This window comes from Scardinius erythrophthalmus (assembly GCF_964197995.2).
Source record: "Scardinius erythrophthalmus genome assembly, chromosome: 2".
Taxonomy (NCBI): domain Eukaryota; kingdom Metazoa; phylum Chordata; class Actinopteri; order Cypriniformes; family Leuciscidae; genus Scardinius; species Scardinius erythrophthalmus.
In genome coordinates, this window is record NC_138222.1 from 41,221,260 (window position 1) to 41,244,059 (window position 22,800).

Sequence of the window (22,800 nt, forward strand, 5' to 3'; positions counted from 1 at the left end):
ATGTGACACTGAAGACTGGAGTAATGATGCTGAAAATTCAGCATTGACATCACAGGAATAAATAAAATTTCAAATATATTAAAAACATTTATTTTAATTTGAATAATATTTGACAATATGTATTTCTGATCAAACAAATGCAGCCCTGATGAGCATAAGAGACCCCTTTCAGAAAAATCTTACCAACCCTAAACTTTTGAACGGTAGTGTAAAAATGCAAAATTTCCTTAATTAAATACGGACCGTAAGATTCAGAACTGTAAAATGTATTTCAAAATAGTTGCTGAATGCAATAACACATGGCCATTGTCACAATGACACCTATTTGGTAACCGCACCGTGGCCCACATAGTCACATTGCGGTCATAAGGAGGAAGTATGATAGACATTATCACATATTATTCCTAAACACCACTGAGTGTTTTTCACAACTATCACAAGAATAAAAAAGGGTCTTGACCTTGGTTATTGATTCATACAGTCACTGCTCAAATATTTTATACACGCTGTTTGTATGAGTCAAACCTGTGATTACCGTCTAACACTGACTGAGTGAACGCAGCCATAGAAGTCTTCAAGCTGCAAGTAAAAAAAAGGCCAGTTTAATTCAAAAGTTGAGAGAGGGAATGGTCATGAAAAACAGTGTAATGACCTGATTTGGGCAAAAACATAAGTGCAGGATATGAACAAAAAGAAAATGATGTGAAATGTATTATATGACCCATTTTAAAGGGCTCCGGTAAGGAAAGTTCACACCTCTTTCCTTCTTTCTTTTTCATGTCTCTGCTTTTATGTAGTATGCATAAAGGATGAATAGAGTGTCATGAATGGTATCTGTGCCCTGGATTCCTCAAAGAGTTGCTGACCTAGTGCACAGCCCTCCTCTCTCTCAGCACTTTGGCTGCTGTTGCATATTTCAAGCACACAATGTAGCAGTCATGTATAATAGAGTTCTCTGAGAGGTTTGGGCCACACCGTACGGCCCCGTTTCAGCACACCATAGCAGTGCGTGCGTTACGTTGGCGTATTTAATCTGATCTCGACAGCGAGTGTGCCGTTATAGGAGGCCACTACACAGATAAGCATTATAAAAATGTTTTGGTCGCAGCCCTTGACTGTAAAGATAAGAAATGTAGGTGGGGTTAGCGTGAAAATGTGTTTTGATATGACGGTGTGCTCGATTGTGTCTGCAAAAGTCATCTTTGTCTGAGACCGGACCAGTGAATAACTCGCCTCAGACATGAAAAGTTCACTGTGTGGTTTTTCAATATTGCTCAAGGCCTTCCCTGCATTATTCTGAAATGATTATGCCTTTTTCCTTTTCCACATGGGGCCATCCAAAGAAAAGTCTGAGTTGTATTTGCCTGCAGTTAAAAAGTGAAGCAGGAAAAAATACAGTGTGTTCTGGAATACATATTTTTGTTGTTGTTCTGTCCGAGTTCATCTCTCCTCTTCCTTCCCTCTCTCGTCTCCATTAGCCTTAATGTGTCTTTGACTGGTTGGGTGTGCGTGCATGTGTGAACTGTGAACTGAAGGAAGTCACTCTGTGTTTACAACTCTATTGCTGTACTCTGCCCGTGTGAGCCTGTGTTGCAACCATAAAGTGGATTGTTTATGCCTAAATATTCTTGTTTATTCTTTAGATTTTATTGCTTAATAGATTCTCTTTTCATTCACTCCCTGGGGTGTCTGGTTTTCACATCATTCTTTTTTTCCTCACGTAATCTGCCTGTGGAGCGAAAGCTCTGCTATGAAAAATTTAAAGCATATTTAGGTGCTGGGAGAGCCGCAGAAGCCTCGGGCTGGCCAGGCAGGCCCGTGCCATTGTCTGGGTCAGGCTTGGTGGGTGTAAAAGTGGGAGGAGGAGGCTCTGACAGACATGCTTTTAAGAGCTTTTGGGATTTGCATTATTTGGCCCGCACTACAGTACATATGTGTGTGAGGAGTCTACTGTTGCTTTCATATGGCTTTATGAGATGAAGCTGTTGTTAAACTAGAGCACAATCAACCTCCTAAACACACACACATTGTTCTGAAACACTTTTTTTTTGGACTTCCTCTTCCTCTTTTTTCACCTCATTCACATCACGTGTGATGTGTAACCGAAAGCACCACATTAACAGGAAATTGGGCCACTTTTACTTCATCTGCGGTCTCGCATAATACCTTGGCGTTGTCACTGCAAGCCTTAGAGCAGTGAGTGTTTATATTGTGGTAATTTAGGATTTTACACAATGTTTAAGACTTAAGCCATAATAACATTTCAGCTGTATTTCTGCTTTGGATTTTAGAGAATGAGCTGCTGGGATTGTTTCTGCTACAGTGAGTATCATAATTGCCTTTTCTTTTTCTCTCAGATCACTAGATGGTCGGTTGCAAGTATCTCATAGGAAAGGACTCCCTCATGTGATCTACTGTCGTCTGTGGCGCTGGCCTGACCTGCAGTCACATCATGAGCTCAGAGCCGTTGAACTCTGCGAGTTTGCCTTTCACACGAAAAAAGACGAGGTCTGCGTCAATCCCTACCACTACCAGAGGGTCGAGACACCAGGTAATGCACACTGATATTTATGGCTCGTTTCCACCGAGCGGTACGGTACGGTACGGTACGGTACAGTATGGTGCGCAACTATTTCCGCTTCCACTGTCAAAAGTTTTAAGAGTTTTTCAGGCTAGAATGTAGTTGTTTAAAGCTCAGATCTGTGGTTTATTTATAAAGATTTATGAAAATTATCCAGGTTGTGAGATCCATTCCAGGCGATCACCGCGCTCTCGGCGCTCATGTACCCCCCCCCCCCCCCCCCGGAACAACCTTTCCTCGGCTAGTCGTTCTGACGCGTTTGCCGCTGACTCTGACGTCTCTGTAGTGGTTAAACATGAGTTATAATACGAGTAGATTTAAGAGTTTACACAACACAAGGAAGCTTGATTTTAATCTTTGAATTAAATTGAAAAAAGTAGCAAAAATGTATACAAAATAATAAAGATACAAAAAAGAGAAATAAAGAGAAAAGTTTTTGGGTAGGTCTAACACTAGTATTTAGAAATACTACAGAAACTGAATAAAGTAATCAAATGTAAAATAACACTGATAGTCTTTTAGTCCTGAGTCCTGACTAAATTAAATACATATGGTATTAATTCTGATTCCTTAAAATTAAAGCTATCTTTTGTTGTTTTGACGACAACATTAATGACAGACACATATGGCTGCTGTCACTTTTAGAGCTAGTGCACGGATCCATTACTGTTTTCATTATACTGTCTGTCACAGTTACATGCGTTTTACACATAACCGACTGTGTTTACGAGTATACATACCAAGACCGGAATTTGACACAATTTTGCGTGTTTTTTTTCCCCATTAAAGCGATATAATCCGCGTAAAATAACTTTTGTTACTCATGAGCTGTTTGTGAGGCGACTTTAGTGTATGTATGCATGCAGAGAAAAACATCTCTCAGATAGTGCGCGAGTACTGGATAGTTTAAAATCGCTTGAATATTTAAACCGATAAGACTTAAAAAGACGTGAAAATGATAAACTTTAGTTACGATGCAATGCTGGCCCGATTGTGCAAGTGACAATTCCGTCATGTCCCGACTCCTAAACGCGAGAGTCTAGTATCGCCGCCTGCAGCGCTTCACGCTTGTCCTGTTCAACCCATTTTGAGAGACGAGAGAGAGAAGATGCAGCACTGCTGAACACTTACACTGTTTGTGAAATTGCGTCTCTCAGATAGTTTTAAAATGATTGATTTGATTTTATAATCTGTGTGGATTAATTTACTCATACAATCTACATGCTAAAGTGAATCAATGTTTTGGGGGGAATTTCCCGCATTATTAGTGGGTTTATTATAAGTGGCATAAATTATTCAAATTATGCGCAATACCCGTGCCAAAATTCGAGTCCTGTGCTAGTATCCCTTCATAGCCTGGTTGTACTCAGTGTGTTTTTGCTTCAAGTGGTGAAACAGGTTGTTGTGTTTCCACCTTTAGCAGTAACAGTTTTCTTGCATATTTTGCAAAATATTGTGCTTCGTTGGAGGTCTGACCTCTTGTAACCAAACCACTTCCATTCTATTGAAGTAGCTTCCTTTTTAGGTACTAAATTGTCATCGGAGGCTGACATCCTGCTCTTACTCTGACGGGTGTTGTTGTTGTGCACGCTAGGGAACGTAAATGCGCCATACATCATTGCATCGCAATATAATTGATATCGCGATATGACACTTTTTTTATCATGTAAAAATTTATACCGATATTATCGTAGACGGTATGATATGGCACACCCCTAGGCTAACGTTATACATGCATTGAATATAATCAATAGCCTACGCGTTGCCTGAACCACATTTGTGTGGCTAATGTTTAAGATTTCTTTAAATGAAAACGAAAAGAGGCAGAGTGGTGTTTTATTACATATTTAGTTTTATTGTTGCCTAAAATGTACATACAGAGATAACCAGAGTAGCAGAGCGCGCTGAGTGACGCTTTCAAGAACGCTGCTGTTCCATGTGCGGAATTACCGGACTTGCGTCCTCGAGTCATTCTCCTGAGTCGGACTTGGGAAGTCCGATCTTCCGCTTCGCATTGGGGTCCTGATCAGCCTGTGGGGGTTGTATTCGCTATAACAACCACCTCGCTCTACATTATTCCTTACATGTAGTATATGCACAAGTATTTATTGTGCAAGTTGTGAATCGAAACATGTTTTTTGTTTGGTTATTCAGGTATCATGTTTTTTTCTCCTTTTTTTCATTCTTGTTAACTTTCTTTCTCTCTCTCTCTCTCTCTCTCTGAAGTTCTTCCTCCAGTGTTGGTGCCTCGTCACACTGAAATCCCCAGTGAGTTTCCTCCTCTAGATGACTACAGTCACTCCATCCCAGAAAACACCATTTTTCCTGCAGGCATCGAACCCCAGAGCAACTACATACCAGGTAAAAGACAAATACACTCTAGTACAGGAAGTAATGGAGAAAACTCTTGGAAATGAGTTTCATAGTGTTATAAAAACAGAAAAGCCAAACCAAAAAATGTCAAGTGGCTTTTAAATGAATAAAGCTCCATCAGCTGCCTCAAAGTGGCACAATCTCAAATGTTTTCCAGGTGTACTAGAGTCAATTTAGTCTGTAGCTGTAGTCCCAGTAGGGCTGGATATCGAGTTTGATACTTTTTAGACACCGACCAAATTGCCTCTACCATCGAGTATCAAAAAATCTCTTGTGGTTCTGTACCAAATTTCGATACCTAAGGGGTTAATCTCGTCAGTGAGCCAATAAGCATGCAGCATGATTGGCTGTGGCGAGGCATCAAGCAAAACACTAGTTTACGACGATTATGCCCAGAGATGTTGCTCACATGTGAGGCTGTAGTGTGTAAGCGTCCCAAGCCCCGTAGTTGTAAAAGATGTGAAAAAGATCAAAACTGTGGCTACATTTCACCAGGCTCGATGCCAACAGCGTGCGATGCAATATTTGTGACAATATAATTGCTGCCAAGACCGGCAACACGACAAATCTGATGAAGTACTCGACAATGCACGGAATAAACTTAAGAGCAGAAAGTCTTCGACTGCAGGAAGAACTGGAGCACGTCACAAACGAACCGAAACTCTGCGTATAGGCTTCTTGCCTCACAGACATGAGAAATGGGCATATAAAAAGCTTGAAATGTCTACTTTTTAAACGAACCAATTCGAATCGAAAACAAATTCTCTCTGACTATATAATCCAAATGAAAGGTGCATTTATCTCTATAGGCGCATACGTGCGTTCTCTATACTGCGGAGATGACAAGTCAGCAACGTCAGCTTCATCTTTGCAGCCAACACTGTCTCAGAAAACACTAGTTTATTAATAAACAATTAAAATGTCTCCTTGCTAATTTTTCCAGGGCTTTGCGGCAAGCTTTATGCAAGGCTTGAGCGCAAGGCTGTATTTATTTATAACTGAACTTCAGATGTGCCACAGATCAGTCATAGTAAAGAAGTTTAGCATTTTTGTCTTTGTGCTCTTTCAAATTTTATGATCGGGTGGTTATTTTGATTTAAGCTGCTCTGAAACCTCATAGTTTCTCATAGAAACCTCAATAATCCCTTGTTTTAGCAGAGTTGTTGATTGACAGGTGAGTAGTAGGTGGCCTTTTTTGACCTGGATACATCAGCATTTACACTATACAGATAATGTGGTCACATGTGTTTCTGACCTCCTGTATATTCACTACCATTCAAAAGTTTGGGGTCCTGTTACTTATTAGCCTATATTTGTAGGACTAAATGGTTAAACATAATAAAATATGTTTAACCATTTTACAATTGAACAATTTATGCTGAAGTGATTTTAAGACTGCTTTTGTCTACATAAGGGGAAGATTATCCCATGAAGTCTGTATGGAGTGGCTTTAGCTGGGATTAGTTTCATCTGAATGGTATGTGCTTTAGAGAGGCAGTCTTTTACTGTAATAGGGTGGTGTGTGTTGTTTCATATCCTGCTGCTGAAACTGAGCTGACCCCAGCTTTCTAAATCGGGTGTCTTAATGTGAAGGGGAAAAATAAAACCCTTGAGACATTGTCTCTGCTGCACCTGCTAGATTTTGCCGGATGTGTTTGCTGATGTGCCTAATCCTTCATCCATCAGCTGGCTCACTGTGTTACGGGTGTGTACAATTTGTGTTCATGCAGGCTAACCTTGTGTGTTTGTGTGTGTTACAGAGACGCCCCCTCCAGGCTACATCAGTGAGGATGGAGAGACCAGTGATCATCAGATGAACCGCAGCATGGACACAGGTGACGCCAGTTATACCACCGCATTTGTTGCATTCTTTGATTGGTTGACACATTGAATTTTCTATAACTGCACAGCTATGAAGTAGTTCCAGGTTTGTTTTTTTGGGTGACATTTCAGTTGCATATCACTTTTCCAAGTTTCTTTCTGACAATCAGTGGTGTATGAAAGTAGTTTTACACACACCAATATTTTGGGACGAAAACCTGAAAAATGTCTGAAGACAAACACATGATAATTGACTTTGCACTCTTGAATTATTGGAAGTGTAATAGATTTTTAATCAACATGTGTTTGTCCTGTTTACTGTACATTCTTATACCATTAATTATTAATCTGTCCTTTTCTTTTCAGGGTCTCCAAACCTGTCACCGAACCCTGTGTCTCCTGCCCACAACAACTTAGGTAACTCTGATTGCATGTGTGTGTAGATTTTGGACCATTTTGGACACAAAATGATTGAATTGCAAAAAACAATATACATAACTAACTTCACTTTTCTTTGCCATTTTTGCAGTAATTTTTAATTAAATGGTTTTGATTAGGGTTGTCTCGATATCAGATTTTCACTATAGATTATCGTGGCCAAAAGAATTCGATATTAAAGTTAAAGTGGGTAATTTCGTAAAGGCTAGCAATAGCAAGCTAGCTTTGAAAGCTTAAGATCCCAGCCTCCCTTCATAGTGTCTCCAAACCTCATTCATCTTTAAATTCATCTTTAACTTTGTTTTGTGGTTTCTCTTGTTTTGGCTAATGAATCACACTTGTTAAATATCACAGTTATCATCAATACCGGCATATTGCGACACCCTTAGTCTTGATTCAGAGTCTTCCTGACATCCAGTTGCATTAACAGTTCTTCTGCATGAACTCACGGTTTGAATCAGTCTAATGACTCAATCGCTAAATGAGTCAGTCGAAGCAGTTCTTACTCATTCAACTCATTATCTTCCTTAAATCCAGCTCTAAATGAACCAAGAACTGTTACTGTGTTATGTGCTTAAGGGCTTGTGAGATCTAAATCAGTGCAAATACTGACTGATTGTTTAAATGACAGTTTGTTATTAAAAATACACATTTAGAACATTTCTACAGACTGAGTGTTTGTAGAAATGTGTTTTCAGTCTTTTAGAGGAAATGGATTGTGAAATGGATTATTTGGATGTCCCCAAAACAACTTGGAAGAAAACCTCCCTCTCTAAACATCCTGTCAGTGACCATCTTAGCAAGGGAGTGCCCACAATTCCTTTTGAATCAGATTGTGCTTTTGCAGACACCGCTCAGATCCCACAGCGATTTCTCCTCTCCACAGCAGTGGTGTATGAGTGTGTGTCAGAGAGAACGGCCAGTGCCATGAGCCTGTAATTTTCTATAGATTTGTGTCCAAGTGATGATGGTATTTCCCGATTCAGCCTTTATTTCTGGGAAGTAACATTTGCTCTTGACATCACAGTGCCGTCAGTTCCCAGCCCCCGTGCTCTTTCTCTTCGGATATTCTGTATCCCCACCCATTTGTTTGTTTTCTTTTTCCTGTCTCTTTTTCTTTTTTCTATTTCTTTTCATTTTCTGTGTATGTCTGTGCCTGGTGGATTCGCTCCTTTTATTGTTTTTTTTTTCTCAGATCTACAGCCAGTGACATACTGTGAACCAGCGTTCTGGTGCTCTATCTCCTACTATGAGCTGAACCAGAGAGTCGGTGAAACTTTCCATGCCTCCCAGCCCTCTTTAACGGTAGACGGCTTCACAGACCCGTCCAACTCTGAGCGCTTCTGCCTAGGCCTGCTGTCCAATGTGAACCGCAACGCAGCTGTGGAGCTCACGCGCAGGCACATTGGTACGCACAAATCTGTTTCAATCACTTATTCATAAAGACCCTTGCACACTGAGTCCGAAATTATCGCATGCGTTTTTTCGCTTTCGTTATTCGGTGGCTCTGAATTGTTAAAAAACCATTCAAAATGCTTGCTACGGATGCGAAAAACGCAGAAAATCAAACCTGATTCGAATTTTTTTTTTGACGGACGAAAGTTTCGGAGGCAGTGTACAAGTGCGATTGACATAACGCGAGGTCGTATTTATTTTTTAACGTGCGAAAATTTCGGACACAAATTTCGGACTGTGCAAGGGCCTTAAGACAACATTATTTTTATTTTATTTTATTATTTTATAATAAAATAATTTTATTGTTTATTTATGTGGCAACCTTCCATATTTGCAGGCCGAGGTGTGCGTTTGTACTACATTGGTGGTGAAGTGTTTGCAGAGTGTCTAAGTGACAGCGCCATCTTTGTTCAGAGTCCCAACTGTAACCAACGTTACGGCTGGCACCCCGCCACTGTTTGCAAGATCCCACCAGGTAAGATAAAGCGAGAGACCCTCAACAAATAGCCCTCATCAACAGAGTTCAACTGTTAAATTTCTGAATTGTGGTTCTGAAAAGGATGAAACAGAGCTTCCTTTTTGATAGTTGAAAGCTTGTTTCAAACCGCTTTGTTTCCATCCAGGCTGTAATCTGAAGATCTTTAATAACCAGGAGTTTGCAGCTCTGTTGGCCCAGTCTGTGAATCAGGGCTTTGAGGCCGTGTACCAGCTCACCCGCATGTGCACCATTCGCATGAGCTTCGTGAAGGGCTGGGGAGCCGAGTACAGGTACGATTACTGCAATCACTTCACTCTATATCCATCCACATGCTTGCCACTCCTGGAATGTGGCTTTGATTTATCTTGCTCTCTGTCTTTTGCATCACTTGTGAAGTGGTGTTACCTAAACCACAGAAGCCACCTATGCTTCCTGTTAAATTCTTTGAATTTGATTGTCGTAATCAGTTTTTTGTAGAAACGGGATTATGAATATTGAATGACTTAAACACTACTACTGCCTATTTTCTTTTACATTTACATTCATTGTCTTGATTTAAATTAAATTAAATAGACCGTAAGAAGGCAAACCAACACTGAGTGGGGGCCCCAGGCAAAATTAATCAATGAGGCCTTTTTTTTATATATATATTTTATATATGTTTTATATATAATATATACGATTTTTTTGTTAATATATCTTCATTACCTAGAGATATTATTATACAAAATTCAAGTAGTCGTCAAAACACAGAACATCTAACAGAACATAATTTTTACAACATTATGTGCTTATTTTTTTAATTAACGAAATGTCAATCTTCATCTTTATAACAGAAGATACAATACAACAATCTTCAAAATACAGTAAATCTTCAAATGTGTAACAGATTGTCACCTTAAAAACAGTAATTTGCGTGGTGGAACAAGCAATGCTAAATAGAAATATATAGTTAGCATCTTAATTTAATCTTTGTTTTATTATTTTATTAGTTTTATCTAATTGTTAACCAAATTTAACGTAAAAAGCTGGATACTTATTACTAATTAAATAATGTCAACTATAGTAAATGTATTGATTTGAGTTGCCATAGACTAAAGATTTTTCTGGTCGACTAATCGCACGTTTATATTAATTTCTGCTTAAATACTGGGTGCATGGAGGAATATTGCCTATTCTGCGCTCAAGCGCATGCATAAATCTTGCCGCAAAAGCAGGCTAATGATAATCAATATGTCTTAAAAAATAACGAGGCATTTTAATTGTTTATTAATAAACTAGTGTTTTCTAAATCAGTGTCGGCTACAAACATATCTCCGTACATCTCCGCTGTAAAGTGGATGCGCCTTTAGAAACAAAGGCATCTTTTATACGGATTACATAATCAGATGATATTTGCTTTCGATTAGAATTTTTTCGTTTAAAAGTGGACATATCAAGCTTTATATAGGTATATTTCTCATGTATGTGAGGCTAGTATAACCTACGCTGTGTTTCTGTTTATTTTTGAGACACGCTCCAGTTCACGGAGACCATGAAAGCGTGCCCTGATTGTTTTATTTAATTTTACGAAAGTAAAACGTTTTCTTTTTATTGTGAGTTTACACAAATAAAAGTAGTTGCGACTGATGCATTATTCTTTTCTGTATGGCCAGAAATGAAGTCTTTTAAGTTGTTTCCACTGTTTATAGGAAAATGCAAGTAATCGCGTCGGCGCCTCCATGTCATGCAGTGCAAACACGTCACTCCGCACAAACACTTGGATATGCACCTAATAATAGCAAACATCTATCAAGGTTAAAGTTAGAGCGAGCGGCCTTGCCAGACAGATAAGTCCTCTTCATGTTTAACAAATCAAATCATGCATTTTCTACAGCGAGTAAGCGCGCTGCGCCAGTTTGAAAAAGGCGGCTGAGACAAGGCGGTAAAAGCATAACCAGCGTAACGAGAAAGGGGCCGCACTATGGATGGATGCAGAGATTAACATTCCTGATTGTTTGAATCCTTAAAATTCGGGGCCCCAGGCAATTGCCTGGCTTGCCTGCCCTATTGGGGCGCCTCTGAGAATAGAGATGTTAAAAAAAAAGATGATAAAAATTCTGATATTAATATTATTTTCTATTTTGTCTACATTTTTTTTTTAAACTCTAAAAAATCTGTAGTTTAGTTGCTTGTGAATTTAGGTATCACAAATTTAAAATGTACATGCTAAAGAACATTTAACAGTGTTATTAAAATAAATTTGAAATGAGTGATAAAATAAATAAATGTTAGATGATGGCAAAGGTGTCTAAATGTAAAAATAGGTGAAGTGAGCAAGCACCATGTTTTCCCTGGTGTCTGCGCGCGTAATAAGTGAGCGGGCAATATGTTTCATCTTGATGTCACAACGAATTACTTGATGTTACTTTTGAAAGACAATAACTTTATATACGGTACACTTTCAGATTTAAAACTTTGCAGGATGTTTTCATTCACTTAGAGCTATGTTACACACTACATGAAAGGTCATTTTCAAAAATTCATAATAGGGGCATTTTAATATTTTTCATCCCTAATATCCAGCATCAATTGATAATGATAAAGTAAGAAATCTCTTATATCAGCAGATATAACTACGGTAGTAATGACAGAAGTTTGTAAAGGAAGCCCAAACCATTTTACTGTTTCATAAGACAATAGGAGGGAATGTTGCTTTACAGCTATTTTAGTATGGACAGTCCTGTGGGGTCATGACAGGGTCTGACAGGCTGCGGTAACTGATTTTCTCAGTCTGGCTCGCTCTGGTGAAGAGCTCTGACGTATTAAGGCAACCCAGTGTCCACCAGCCTAGCGTGTCCGTCATATAAACTGTTAGGTCTGCGCTGGCAAATCATTCCACACCAAACAAACTCACATATGGTGTGCTTCAAAATGTCTCAGAGTTTCCTGGTTTCTTTTTGTTCTCTTCCCATCTTGCTCTTGCTCTTGTGAGTAACTTCATTGTTTGAGCCCATGGAACCAAGACCTTAATTAGAAGCAGTTGTGGGTTTTGACCATGGACATCTGTAGAGAAAGCTTGAGAAGAGAGTGGGAAAGAGTAAAACTGGTGTGAGAGAGAGTGAGACTGTGGTTTCCAGACAGCTTGGCGTGTGGAGACACAATCTGAGCTGTGTCAGGTTTCAGCAGACACCCACTCCCTCTCACGCCCCTCCACTTCTCCCCACCTTCAGATCCACCTCTTTAAGTGCGGACAAACTCTCCCTGTTGCAGTTTAAAAATGCCATTTGAGCACTTTATGGTTGGACCATGTATTTACCATCACGTCAGCGAATATCATGACGTAGAACAGCACAGTGCCATTGTCTGAATTCACCTTCATATTCTCTCAGTTTGTCACCTGAGCTGCCCCAGATTACTTGGCCGATGACTACAGTAGATTTCAACTCTCCTCATTTTTGCTTTTATTTACCAATATCTTTTCTAAAACTTGATATTAAAAGTGTTAATAATTTTGCAGTATCTACATGGAAGACGAAACTCCTGAATTTAGAGGAGCTTTCCTCTTTCATTTCCTCCTGCTCTCCTACTTTCTTTCCACCACTCCATCTCTTTTTAACTCTTAGTAGACTTTCTAGAATAATGGAGGCTGCGACCTCCGCTTATGCTGTATTTCAGCACTGCCCTTATAAAAAAAGTCAGGGGTTTGTTCATAGATGGCTGAAAGATTTACTGAGAAACTCGTCGAAGAGCAAGAAACAGTCAAACGATCAATAAAAGAAGCTGCTAGGAGACAAAAACAGTGGGTAGACACATTGTTGGATGAAACTAATGAAAATGTCTAAAATGTAATGGTTACATTATGAAATGATTCGAAACACAATGTGAAAGCAGCAGAACAGTTTTAATAACCAATGTAATCAAAAACTGTTAATTGTTAAGAGGCTGAATATTCTCCAGGAACGCACATTCAACGTGCTACTTTTTAATTACTTTTATTTAAAAATATCATTGCATGAGTTTTGAACTTTCTATTCATCAAAGAATCCTGATAAAATGTTTAGCAAAAATGATGGTTAAGCAGCACAACTGTTTTCAACATTGATAATAAGAAATTTTACCTGAGCTCCAAATCTTCATATTAGACTGGTTTCTGAAGAATCATGTGACACTGGAGAAAATAAATCAAATAAATGCAACCTGCTGAGCATAAGAGACTTCTTTCAAAATTGATAAATAATCTTACCAACCCAAAACTTTTGAATGGTAGTGAATGATTTTTAACTTTTAATTAGGATTTATTTAAAACTTTTCTGTTGAGCTCTGTTTAATAGCACATGTTTACTTGATGTCAGGACACATGGTTTATTTTTCAAAATAGAAATTTATAATAGAGAATAACAGTACAATTTTAAAAACATTTTATCCCAAAAAATATTTTTCACTACTTCACTCACATATGTTTTCTGTGCACAGTGTGAAGATTTGACTAATCAATAATACAATTTATTGCTGGCTGTTTTCATTATTGATTATTATAGAATGATTACATTTTAAAATGAAATCCACTTGTCTGTAATTCTTTTCTGAATTATTCTCGGAGTGCTGAAGTGACTGTAAGTCATGTAGTAGGAGAGGTACAGAGATTCAGGAGAGACTTACACACGTGTGTGTGTGTGTGTGTGTGTGTGGAAGGATTAGAGGAAGCCCCAGTGAGGAATGGAACGTGAGCAGTGTGAGGTGTTTTTAACAGTGTGTGTGTGTGTGTGTGTGTGTGTGTGTGTGTGTGTGTGTGTGTGTGTGTGTGTGTGTGTGTGTGTGTGTGTGTGTGTGTGTGTGTGTGTGTGTGTGTGTATGTGTGTGAGCCCAAGCGTTGGAAATGGAGACGAGTGTTGTGTAAGCATTGTGGAATGTAAAAGAAGTGTGTTTGGCAGTGAGTACGTCCCTTTGAGGGACCAAAGCAAAGAACAGCAGAGCAGAGTTTACACACAGTTTATATCCAGACAAACCGACAAACTCTGAATTATCTCTTGACAGTCATTCACATTCACGGTACATGATGTTTAGTGGATGATTTATTAACAATCTGTCCATGCTTGGAATAAAATCTGTATATTATTAGTTCGAAAAGAACATTCATGTATATAAAAAAATCTAATAAAAATTCTGTCATGATTTACCCACCCTCAAAGCTGTATAACTTTCTTTCTTCTGCAGACCAAAAGAAGATATTTTGAAGAATGTTGGTAAACCAAACAGTTTTGGTGACCACTGACTTCCATTCTATGAGACATTTCTCAGAATATCTTTCTTTTGTGATGTACAGAAGAACAAAATTCATACAGGTTTTTGAACTAAATGAGTAAACGATGACAATTTTCATTTTTGGGTGAAGTGTACCTTTAAGCCACACTTAATGTTCTGATTTCATTGCATTAGAATATAATAAAATATCAAACCAAGTGGCATTTATTACAAGAAAGATAAGCAAAATATTTCAAAGAGTTTTTTTTTCTTTCTAAAAAATGGCTGTGATCAAAACAAAGGAATGTAACAAATATGAAAATGTGCAATGATATTCACTGAAATCGCTCGTTGCAATCACTGATCCGATGCAGTTAAATTTATATATTTAAGTGTGTGAATACTTTTGGCCACTGTGTGTTTCTGGTTTCTGACCTTTCTCTTAATTTCTCTCTCTTTACCGCTGTCAGGCGGCAGACAGTGACTAGCACCCCCTGCTGGATAGAACTGCACCTGAACGGTCCTCTGCAGTGGCTGGACAAGGTGCTCACTCAGATGGGCTCCCCCTCCATACGCTGCTCGAGTGTGTCATAGGAAAAACGCTCCATATACAAACCACCAGATCTGGGGAAAAAAAGTTCCTTCAGGAGTCGAAGGTTGAAGACCTTCATACCTGCCAACTAATTGGGTTCCACAGACTCGGTAGCACTTTCATGTTGGAGGAGTGTATTACAGTATGTGTATATACTCGTTTTTATGTTATTGGTAGCCATTTTATTGCCATTTATGACATATTTTGTTATATACTGTTGCATGTGTATGTAAGATCTCTCCTCTGTTGTGTCCGTTATGATGCTGTTATATTAGGTGCATTTTTACCATAACAGATGCTTGTTTTTTTTTTTAAGAGACATGAAAAAAGTGCTTTTTTGTAAAGTGAAGATATCAAGTTTTTCAAATATCAGTTAAACTGTATTTTTGATCTGATCAAACTGAAACTTGGCCCATGTCATAATGAGATTGTAGTACGTATCAAGAGGGTTTGACCTTCCTCATGAGAAAGAAACAGGATGTCTTTGACTAAGCGGTGTGTTCAGACATTGAAAACTCAAGTTAGTATTGTTTTTCAGGTTTCCCCAAAACATTACATTTCCATATCCCGTTTTGTCCTAGCCAGTGAAATGTGCTGGACAGCACTTAAAAAAAAACATACATTAGCTCTTCACCTTTTTAAAATACACTAAACAGAATACTATATAACAAACTTCATATGTGTGCATAACAGTTTATGTAACACTTGTTGTGAAAGTGTTATCAATGCTTCACAATATCTAAGTTTGTTGAAATGTTAGGGGATTTTGTCATTGTACAGGTTCTGAAAGCCTGATACTACTCCTAGTTATAGTGTTTTTCATCTCTTACCACGGACCCATGCTAAGCGTGTGTGTGTGTGTGTGTGTGTGTGTGTGTGTGGAGGTTTTACTTGTTCCAGCGTCCTCTGGGAGTGTTATGAATAGTGTCTGGTTTGGTGTTGAGTTCAGCTTTGTCTCCGGCGAACCGGCTGTCTGTTCTGTGGGTATGAATGTGAATTATTATTGAGTTTTATAGGATTCACCACTCACAACTGCATGTGTTGTGCCAGCTTTCATTTGTTGTTGTTTAGTGAGTGGGTGAGGAGCCGTTCAAGGTTTGGTGAGGTCTCTCAGTTGTCCGCTTCGGAAAAGAAACTTCCTCTTCATGTTGTGGTAAATTTTGAAAACTGGGCATTACATAATTTTGAGCACTATGTAGTTCATGCTTCATATCTCACAGTGTTGGTTGTGTCTGTATACATCTGTGGATATGCACACTTACCTGTGAGTCCTTGTGTTCTCACATCCTCTAGAAATGAAACTGAGTGAGTGTGCCTTCGCATCAACTTTCACAACAGAGTTTGTAAATAGTATATTGGAGACGTCTTCACAGGCGTTCATCCATATTGAGTAAGTGGGTTGTCCAGTGTTGGACCACTCAGGGTTGGGATCTGTTCTCAGCTGAGCTTGTAAATATGTCTGATAAATTGATTATGCATGCCTATTTTCTGAAAATCATGCCATTTGTACTGTAGACTCTATTTTGCTACCAAATATTTTTTCAGAAGTGGGACGGGAAAGTAAATGCTCTTACCTCTGTGTTTGTAACCGTCGAAAGGGGTTTTTGCTGTACTGCTGGCAGGTTTTTGTAAGGTTGTATTTTTATATACACCAGATACTCATTGAATATGGAGAAGGGCTTGAAGAAGGGAAATGTCACAATGGGCTTTGTGAAATCCAGATCATGTTCAGTACTTTCAATTAGCATCAGGTCAGTGTGATGCGCTTGCAATGAGGAGCTCTTTGCAGGCTTTTTGAAATCTCTGGTCTCCCTGTGTGTTATACAGAGGAAAGTTGCATTTAGGTGCATCATGTACTTCACAGATAGGAGAAAAGATGTGTAACATCTGTTTGCTTAAATGTTTATAAGGACTTATGTGTGATTTAAATGCGCTAAGACTTTGATAAAGTCAGTCAGTGTGTTGTATGACTTGGATTCCTTGAAATGTATTTAAAATCTCTTGATGTCATCCGGCAAGACAAAATAGAAGGTACTTGTATTATTCAGGAAATGATTTGTTGTCCATCTAAGCAAACATTAATTGTTTTCTTTGATAGGAAGAAAATCAAATCTCATTTTCTCAACAAATTGTTGAACATATTTTAAGTAATGTGCATTTATTGTGCTTGTGTTAAACTTTCACATTCAGTGACGTTGTGACTTAGTGGTGATTGTTGTGCTTGACATGTTAGATTTTTTCTCTGTACAAGTATATAATCTTTATTATTTCTCTCCATCTTTAAAGTTTGTCAGGAGAAAAAAATTATTGTTTGTTATTGTTGTACTTTTAATAAATGTTTAAATGAAGAAAAAAAAAAGTCTCATCTGATTTGTTAGGTCAAAAATGTCTTTACAAACATTCTCTACATTCCAGTCAGGTTCTGCTTATTATTTGATCATGACAGACAATGCTGTAAAAGGTGCATTGGCATACGGAGACGGAGACAGGTAAGGCAACCCTGGCCTGTTACCTAATGCACTTTTTTTCCTCTCCTTGCTGAAATATAAAAGCTCTCTTTGTTCAAAGGACCCTAAGGGCAGGGAGGCGCTAGAATTCTTCTGAACTGCAAATGCTGCTATGCCACATCTAAAATATCACCAGGCCCTGATTGTGTGGAACCTATTTGAAATTAACAGCTGATATTATTTCAACCCCTTTAACTTATCTTTTTAATCTTTCATTAGATACTGGTGTTATCCTGGAAATTTGGAAATCAGCTTTTGTTGTTCCCTCATTAAAAGGGGGAGTATAATCCCACATTATATTATATAATTATAGGCCAATCTCAAAGCTTTGTGTCCTATCAAAAATTTTAGAAAGTTTTATTAGTGACTAGTTGACCTGTTATTTGAATGTAAACAAAGTTCTATCTAATAATCAATCAGGCTTTCAGTACCACAACCAGCCGTTCTGGAAGTTTCCTTCCCTTTTTATTGATTTATCAAAGGCTTTCGACAGTGGATCATGAAATATTGTTGCATAGACTATCAAATCATGTTATTTTCTAGTTTAAAAATGATTTAAAGGTAATCATTCACTACTATTAGAGATTGTTGAAGGGACCTCTTTTATTTACTGTCTACATAAATAGTCTTGATTGTGATAATCAAATTGTCAATTTTTTTTTTTTTTTTTTTTTTTGCAGATGACACTCATGTATTGTGGTGCACCTTCTAAACAGCAAGCCTTGCTTAAAGGGATAGTTCACTTTGAAATTAAATGTTGGTATGTTTTAGCTTACCTCAAGGGCATCCAAAATGTAGGTGTCTTTGTTTCCGCAGTAGTTTCAAGTTTGATATTTTTAGGTCAAACCGTTCTTGTCTGTCAGTCACATCATGCAGGTCTATGGTCGCCACCTCAAAGAGCATGCACAGAGAAGTCCAAATTAAACAATTCCCCATCGTAAGTACACTTTGATGGCCTAAGACACGAAACGAGTGGTTTGTGTGAGAAAACGAACCGTATTTACATCGTTTTTACCTCTACACAACCACGTCCAAGTGATCTGAGGGCGCGTGCGCTTCCTGGTGTGTGACGTGTGCGCGCGTTCTGGCTTTTAGTCTGAGCAAGCGCCGGAAAGTTTACAAGAGGTAAAAACGATGTAAATACGGTTCGTTTTCTCACACAAACCGCTCGTTTCGTGTCTTAGGCCATCAATGTGTACTTACGATGGGGAATTGTTTAATTTGGACTTCTCTGTGCATGCTCTTTGAGGTGTCGACCATAGACCTGCATTATGTGACTGACAGACAAGAACCGTTTTGACCTAAAAATATCAAAATTGAAACTACTGCGGAAACAAAGACACCTACATCTTGGATGCCCTTGAGGTAAGCTAAAACATACCACAATTTAATTTCAAAGTGAACTATCCCTTTAAGCTTCAAATGGCTTTTGATGTCATTCAGTCACGGCTCATACACTAAAAACTTGTTTTGAATGTTGGTAAAACCAAGCTTATGTTATTTTCAAGCTCGAAAAAGGTACAGTCTTGTTCCTCTCCAGACTTTACGAGGTAATGTGATTTAGTTAGTAAAAGAGAATAAATATCTTGGTATCATTGTTGATGATACATTATCTTTTGGCTCTCACATAACTCAATAAAAAAAAAAAGGTTTTATTATAGAAACCAGTTTTGTTTTCATTTAATGTAAGAAAGAGGTTACTTTGTTGTACTTGATTACGGTGATGTGGTGTATCAATTTGCTCCTTCTCATCTTCTCTCTTCTTTGGATGCCGTTTATCATAGCGCTTTAAGATTTATATCAGATTGTAAACCTTTAACTCATCATTGCACTTGGTATAACAGAATAGCCTGGCCCTCTCGGTCCATTAGAAGGAAAATGGAAAATTACCTAATTATTTATAAGACTATTCTGGGGATTTTTGCCTTCGTATCTTTGTCTTATTTAACAGAAAAGTGTTGGGAAATATTTCCTCCGGTCTCAAAATTGTTGTACTCTTTCTGTTCCATTTGTAAGAACTGAACTGCGAAAAAGGGCTTTTATTTATGCAGCTCCGTTTGAATGGAATCTACTCCAAATGAAATTGAAATTACAAACTCTGGTGTCTATGGAACATTTTAAATCTATTTTTCTGTCACTTGAAGAAGACTCGATGTGCAATTGTTTTTAAGTGTTTTCATTTTTTATTTGTTATTTAGATCTGTAAGTTTGTGATTGTAACTGCTGCCCATTCTTGGCCAGGACACTCATGTGAAAGAGATGTTTAATTAAATAGAGATTATCCTGGTTAAATAAAGGTAACACACACACACACACACACACACACACACACACACACACACACACACACACACACACACACACACACACACACACACACACACACAAAAACCCCACCTATACCTTACTGATGGATCAGACAGACACCAGACAGGAGTTTAGCTGCTTAAACTCTCAACCCAGCTCTGCTGCTGAAAAATTAACAGGTTTGAGGGTCAAAACCTATAACACTCATGAATTATTCACAGCTTCTCGAATGTGTAGGGCACTGTGTCAAGGTTTGTTTCAGGTTCATGAGGCAGCTGTGTTTGTTCCCTTAGGTTTTTCTCCCATTCCAAATTTCAGGTTAGATGCATACAGCATCCGGTGGATTATTTCCTTCGCGCTAGCGCTCTCTGTGGGCAAACGAGAGAAACGCATCCCCACATTTCGCAATCACAAGTGTATGTTGACTGAAGCAGTCACACGGGGAATGTCTGTTTGCGCCATCACTCGTTTAAATGCCTCTGATTTTTTTTTTTCATTCAACCAAAACACTTCACACCTGGTCTATTGCGGAATAAACCGTAGATTAGAGTTTCATGGGTTCATCTATAGGCCTAGTTTTATTGTAGTAAACACACTAGCCACGTATTCATTTGGTATACTTTCGGAATATACACTGAATTCCATTTAGAATATTCCTCTTGAATAATGCTTTTTTCTTTTTTTTGCACGCGTGGGTGTAAACCATAGGTGTAAACTGAGATTCCTGAATATGCGTAGGCTACTGCCTTTGAGAACTGAACACTTTACTATAAGGCCACGGGAGCTGAATAGAGGTCAGACGTCTGTGGACGTCAAGTAAAATGGCGGAAAACGGTTCAGGTAAAAAAAAAAAAAAAAAAGGCCAATAAGGAAGTTTTTTAATTTGTTACATTTTATTTGTTTAACAACACTGGAATAGATTATTTTTCACTTTATGACATGTCTTATGGGATATTAATCAATCACCTGCTACTATATAAGGTAAGTAGGCTAGGCCTGCATACATAGCCTAAGTATAGGGGAAATGAGACATTTGTTTTCAACAAAACCTAAAAACAATATTTAGTTTGAAAATTAAGAAAGGTGATGATAAAAAATCAGATGACAAAACAACCAACAACAAATTAAGTAGGCCTAATATTAAACATATAGCCTAAACATTAGTGCAAAATAAATAAAATAAAAACAGTTAAAAGTGCAGGGTAAACTAATTGCATATAGCATCTATAACTACACATCTAATAGCACTAAAATAAGATGAATAGCTCAATTAAAAAGACTTAAAGGAGGAAGGACTATTCTAATCACAAGTAGGCATAATACAGACTGAAGGTCTTTATTATTACTGTATAATAGTGCTTTAGCGTTAGGCCTGCTGGGCTGTGAAAGATGTCCTTACAGATTTTGATAAAAGACTGACAGTTGATGAGAACACAGTCCTCTCTCTCATCAGGCTGATAGCATCATGATCGTCGGTGACAGCCACTACCTTTGTTGGTAAACAAATTAATCTTCTTAAAGGTCACAATTTGCTGTAGTGTGTCTGTATCTCCCTCTCCGTCAGATTGTCCCTCCACCAGCCTTCCTCTCAGGTGACTCACACACACCTGATTGCGGCGCTACGCACTGCTGCATCACAGCTGTCTCCGGACAGAAGAGAAGACAGGGCCGCTCGTCTCCAACTGCCGCGCACTGGAACTCTGCCCAACGGGCGATGCGTATCTGTGTTACTGGCCAGCAGTTCTCCCTTCAAGCCTTCTGTCGGCGACAAAGATATAGCCTACTCGCTGTTTCTCTTTAAAATCGCGAACACCTGTTCTGCTTAAAGACCTCGGCTCGGTCTCCAGAGAAATGAGACTCAGCGTAAAGCAAAATGATCAGGATTGTAGGACTTTCTGCGCGTGTTAGATGTAGGCATATTTACTGTTAAGAGAAAAGAGCTTCGCACACCGAAATTGATTGGAATTCACAGGACTGGTGCTAAACTGATCTACTGCTTCAGGTATACGAAGTGAATTAATGGCTGTTTTAAACTGAGTATGTGATTGTGATCGCACAGACAATAAACACACGAAATCCACAGAATTAGTGCTTTGAGTTTGTTCACATTCTCTGAAAAAAATGTCAGGGTTCTCTTTTTGAGTGCATTTTTGCAAATTGGTGGTTACAGTTCACAGCACAACACAGGCCTTTTTTCACACCTCAATGTCAATGGAAGTTTCAATTGGAGTGTTATAATATTGGGTGGAATCAGTGATGATTTTCATGCATTGTTTTGATGTTCATCTCCAACAGCTAATTTAAACACCTGTCCAACCATTTCAGGGATAACAAATTAAAGATTATTTTATGTTATCTAAATTAATGTAAGGAGACATTTTATGGCATTTTATTGGAGTATACCTACCTTCAGCCATTCAGGCTGCCTTACTATTGTATAAATTCAATAGTCAGTATTTACTATCTTAAATTGATTCAGACCAAGGAAAAGTTACCCAGAAGCTTACATTATGCTTTGCTTACATGTTCATATTCAGTACATGTTTTAAATTAATTGAGAGAAGAAATCTTTCTGGAAAAATAGAAACAGAAAGAAAAAAATAGAAAAAAAATAGAAAACTAAGACTGAAATGGCACTGTGTTTGAAAATGTATTGAAATATAAATTGGAGATTGCAGAAAGAAAGCAAAGAAAACACTAATGTTATACATAAAACAACACTCTCAGAAAAAAAGGTACAAAAGCTGTCACTGTGGCGGTACCTTTACAAAAGCTACCTTTTGTACCTAAAGAGTGCATATAAGTCCCTCAAAGGTACATATTGGTACCAATCGTGTACATATTAGTACCTAAATGGTACATATTAGAACCCTTTTGAAGGGTACCGTCCCAGTGACAGCTTTTGTACCTTTTTTTTCTGAGAGTGAAGCTTAAAAACTGGGCTCGAACTTCAATAACCTGAACACCTGCAATGTCTCATCTTTCTTTACGCACACTTGCCCTTATAATTACCTAATGTTTACCT

The 22,800-nt window shown here is 38.2% G+C and overlaps 1 protein-coding gene across 1 annotated transcript in view; it reads left to right on the forward strand.

Moving 5' to 3' along the window:
* Nucleotides 1-17,310, forward strand: part of smad3a (SMAD family member 3a) — a 32,228-nt gene extending 14,918 nt beyond the window's left edge. Inside the window, exons 2-9 of the mRNA XM_081359917.1 lie at nt 2,358-2,551; nt 4,808-4,942; nt 6,715-6,789; nt 7,142-7,192; nt 8,409-8,621; nt 9,006-9,143; nt 9,292-9,436; nt 14,840-17,310. Of these exons, the coding sequence (XP_081216043.1) occupies nt 2,358-2,551; nt 4,808-4,942; nt 6,715-6,789; nt 7,142-7,192; nt 8,409-8,621; nt 9,006-9,143; nt 9,292-9,436; nt 14,840-14,963 (1,075 nt within the window). The 3' untranslated portion in view covers nt 14,964-17,310. The remainder of the gene's footprint in view (nt 1-2,357; nt 2,552-4,807; nt 4,943-6,714; nt 6,790-7,141; nt 7,193-8,408; nt 8,622-9,005; nt 9,144-9,291; nt 9,437-14,839) is intronic.
* Nucleotides 17,311-22,800: the final 5,490 nt, after the last annotated feature.